The sequence below is a fragment of the Gavialis gangeticus genome, unplaced genomic scaffold, assembly GCF_001723915.1.
Source record: "Gavialis gangeticus isolate Ggan-Ray unplaced genomic scaffold, GavGan_comp1, whole genome shotgun sequence".
Classification (NCBI taxonomy): Eukaryota; Metazoa; Chordata; order Crocodylia; family Gavialidae; genus Gavialis; species Gavialis gangeticus.
Window position 1 is genome coordinate 60595263 of NW_017729024.1, and position 3257 is coordinate 60598519.

The following is a 3257-nucleotide window of genomic DNA, read 5'->3' on the forward strand; positions in this document are numbered from 1 at the left end:
CGGTGATCGGTATCAGTCGATATGGCTCATTAATAACCAGGCATCGGTATCAGTCAAAAAAATCTTTATCGGTACACCCCTATTATTCAGCACATCTATCAACTGATGTTTCTTAATTGATTCCTTTTTTACTATTTCTAACAAAACAGAGTTCTGGTTGGCACCAATAAGTTAAGCTAATTTTAACATGGGCAAATGTTTCGGAAAAAAGTTTAGTGCTGGGCTAGGGGGGATAGTTGCAGGCTGGTTATATGCATGAGTCTCTTAGAAATATTCACTGCTATTTCACAGTGGGAAAGAAGAAGATATTAAAAATCTGATTTTCTTAGGTTTTTCTGACTTTCTTCTTCTTTTTTTTTTTTTTAATTTAGCCCGTAACTTAAGACTAACCAGTCATCCCATTGCAAAATTTCTTAACATTCTAAGGATCACAATCAAGACAATATGGAAATTATATAGCTTCCATTTTAACTGTTTGTTAATATGATAGTTACTATCAGATAAAGGAGAGCAATCATATTTACACATTTCATATCCAGTTTTAAAATCTGAAAAATTTTAAAGAGCTGTCTATATGAAACAGTACAGCTCTTATGAAAGGTACTTTGGGAAAATGTTTTAAGAACTTGGGGAAAATAGGTGTTTATGTTCAATGCACAGTGTTTTGGTGTCATCCACATTGCTTCAGTTGCAACCATGTCATAGTGTAACAGCATAAAAAATTGTGTTGTATAATTGTTTCTGATATAGCTAATCAAATGCAAAATAAATTACACTAATTAGAACCTAGCTTAAAGTAATATGAAAATGAACACTTTTTATGATCTTCATTGCAGCAATCAGTATGATAGCAGAGTGAATGTATCAGAATATATCACACTTCAATTCCATTCATTAAGCAAATTAAAGTTATACTATACCTTTAACTCCTATATACCAGGAACTACAGATACAAACTCTGCTGGTTAATGCATCAGAAAAGCAAAAGATAAAATTATACTTCTTTTTAAGTGGCCTCACCTTTGCTGGAAGTTTATTATTCATAAATATCTTTCCAAGGGCAGATAAAATTATGCACATCAGTGCAGAAATCAGCATCATCACTCCAACTGCCATTAACCATGAAATACTGCAGAAATAGCACAAACTTTCTGCTGATGTGCATACAATTACATGAACTGCGCAGAGCATCAGACATATCAGGTAAAACAGCAGAGAGAACAGGGCAGACGAAAGTGGCACTTCAAATTCAGCCTTACTGCTCAGTGCTTTTGGAAGGCTAAGCAAGAGCAGAAATAGAACCTAGAAGAAAAAGCACAATTACTGGGCTAGTCAAAGTGGATTCAGGACTACAGCAATGTAACTAGGGCAGGGCAAGCAGCATACCAGTCCCAGGTGCCAACTGAAAGGCGGTACCCGTATGACTCCCTGCCCTCAGAGTCTCTACCAAGGCAGATGCAGCCCGGCCACAAGAGATGGGCAGGTACAGCTCCATGCCCAGCAGGGTATTTGGACTGGTGTAGATCACTCCTCCACCTTTGAGAAGCTTTGCTATGGGAGGCACCTCCTTGCCCCCAGGGGTTGGGACAAACAGGGCACCAAGAGCAGCCCCCAGGGAGCCCACCCCACTGCCTGTCCCTCATTGGTAGCAGCCTGAGCCTGGTGCTATGACAGCAGCAGTAGCAACTGTCACTCACATGAGGTGAGCCTAGGCAGGTAAGACTCCTCTTTCCCCCCTGCCCCACCCCACTCTCCTGTAGTCAGCATAATCGCCACTTGGGTGGGGACCCAAGTGCTGAAAGAGCTTGCGATACCTCTGCAGGACTGGATTAAAGAGTATCCATTAAGTATTCACATAAAAATAAAGACATTATTTCTATTCACTGGTACTAGTAAATATAATTTATAGAAAAACCTTTGAAGTAGGTGTTACAGACCAGACCAGGCAGTTGTATGTCAAGTCTAACTGCAGAATTAAGAACATACTGCCATTTGTTAGTCTTTTTGAGGTTACATACATACTGTTGCACAAAGGACTAGATCCTGCTAGTTGTCTGTGTACAGAGCTTCCACTGCAAAAATATGGTATGATGCATGAAGTAGCTTTCAAGAACATTAAAGGGGCAGGAAATGTTCTAGTATATTTTACATATAACTTGTTCCCTTCCTTCCTTTCTGTTTTGTTATTTTGATTTCTTGGTTTTGTTTTTTTTACAGTATATGAACTCCTTGAGTAAAGCAGTGAGCAACTGGCAAAGTACGGACCAACCCATGCATGGTATGGGCAGAACTGTAAGTGTCCACTCACAAAATTATGTTAGTGGAGTTGAACTCTAACCAACACAATTTCTGCTACTCCAGCACAACACCGATGAGCAGAAAAAAGAAGCTCATGCCAAAATATAAGATGGTCTGAAATGTGCAGAAACTGTATTAGGAGTAGAGTGAAATCAAATTTGTTGGGTTTTTAAGGCAAAACTTAACACAAAAGTAAGTGCACTACACCGCTGTACCACATATCCCATCTCTTCTCCTTATTTTTAATAAATTGATACAATCACCTAACATTTATATTGTAACTGGCCAATTGTCCATCAAGAATGATGTGGGGCAGAGAGAGAGAGAGAAAGAAACCCATATCTGGCCCCTGCCCCCCCCCCACCTGTGCTTCGGGTCTCGTCGTGCTCCCCTGCTCCCCCCAAGTCTGGACCCCTTTCACCCCACCACCAAGCTTCAGGTCCAGGCCTATTCCCCCATCATCCCCCTGCCTCCCCTCCCCACTCCCTTCCCTCCCAGCTGTTGGCAAGGCCCAGCAGCGGCGGCACCAGCAGCGGGACACCATCACCATGCCCCCACCTCCCCCTCCCTGCCGGCTTTTGTCGTAGCCCAGCAACAGTGGCACACTCCCTGCCATCATGGCAGGCAAAGACAGAGTCCTGCATTCAGCCCTGCCCCTGCTTCTCATCCGGTCGGGGGAGAGGGCAAATGGGCCCACTCCCCCCACCCTCGCCCCTGCCACTTCGGGCCTGGGGCCATTCCCTCCCCCACTTTGGGGCTGTACTTGGGGCACAGCAGCAGCAGTGGAGTACCAGAACCTCTTCCCACCACCCCGCTCTCCTTCCTCCCCCTCCCTGCCGGCTTTTGTCAGAGTCCGGCAGCTCTGCATCCCCCCCGTGTCCGGCCCTGCCCCCAGTTCTCATGAAGTTGAGGATGGGGAGGGAATAGGCCCGCTCCCCCCTGCTTCATCGCCGCTGCCC

At 44.3% G+C, this 3257-nt stretch overlaps 1 protein-coding gene across 3 annotated transcripts in view; it reads right to left on the reverse strand.

Moving 5' to 3' along the window:
* Positions 1 to 3257, reverse strand: part of PIGG (phosphatidylinositol glycan anchor biosynthesis class G) — a 212498-nt gene that overhangs the window by 107176 nt on the left and 102065 nt on the right. For all 3 annotated transcript variants that reach the window (XM_019517143.1, XM_019517141.1, XM_019517144.1), the window contains one exon: positions 1021 to 1302. In XM_019517143.1, the coding sequence (XP_019372688.1) occupies positions 1021 to 1302 (282 nt within the window). The remainder of the gene's footprint in view (positions 1 to 1020; positions 1303 to 3257) is intronic.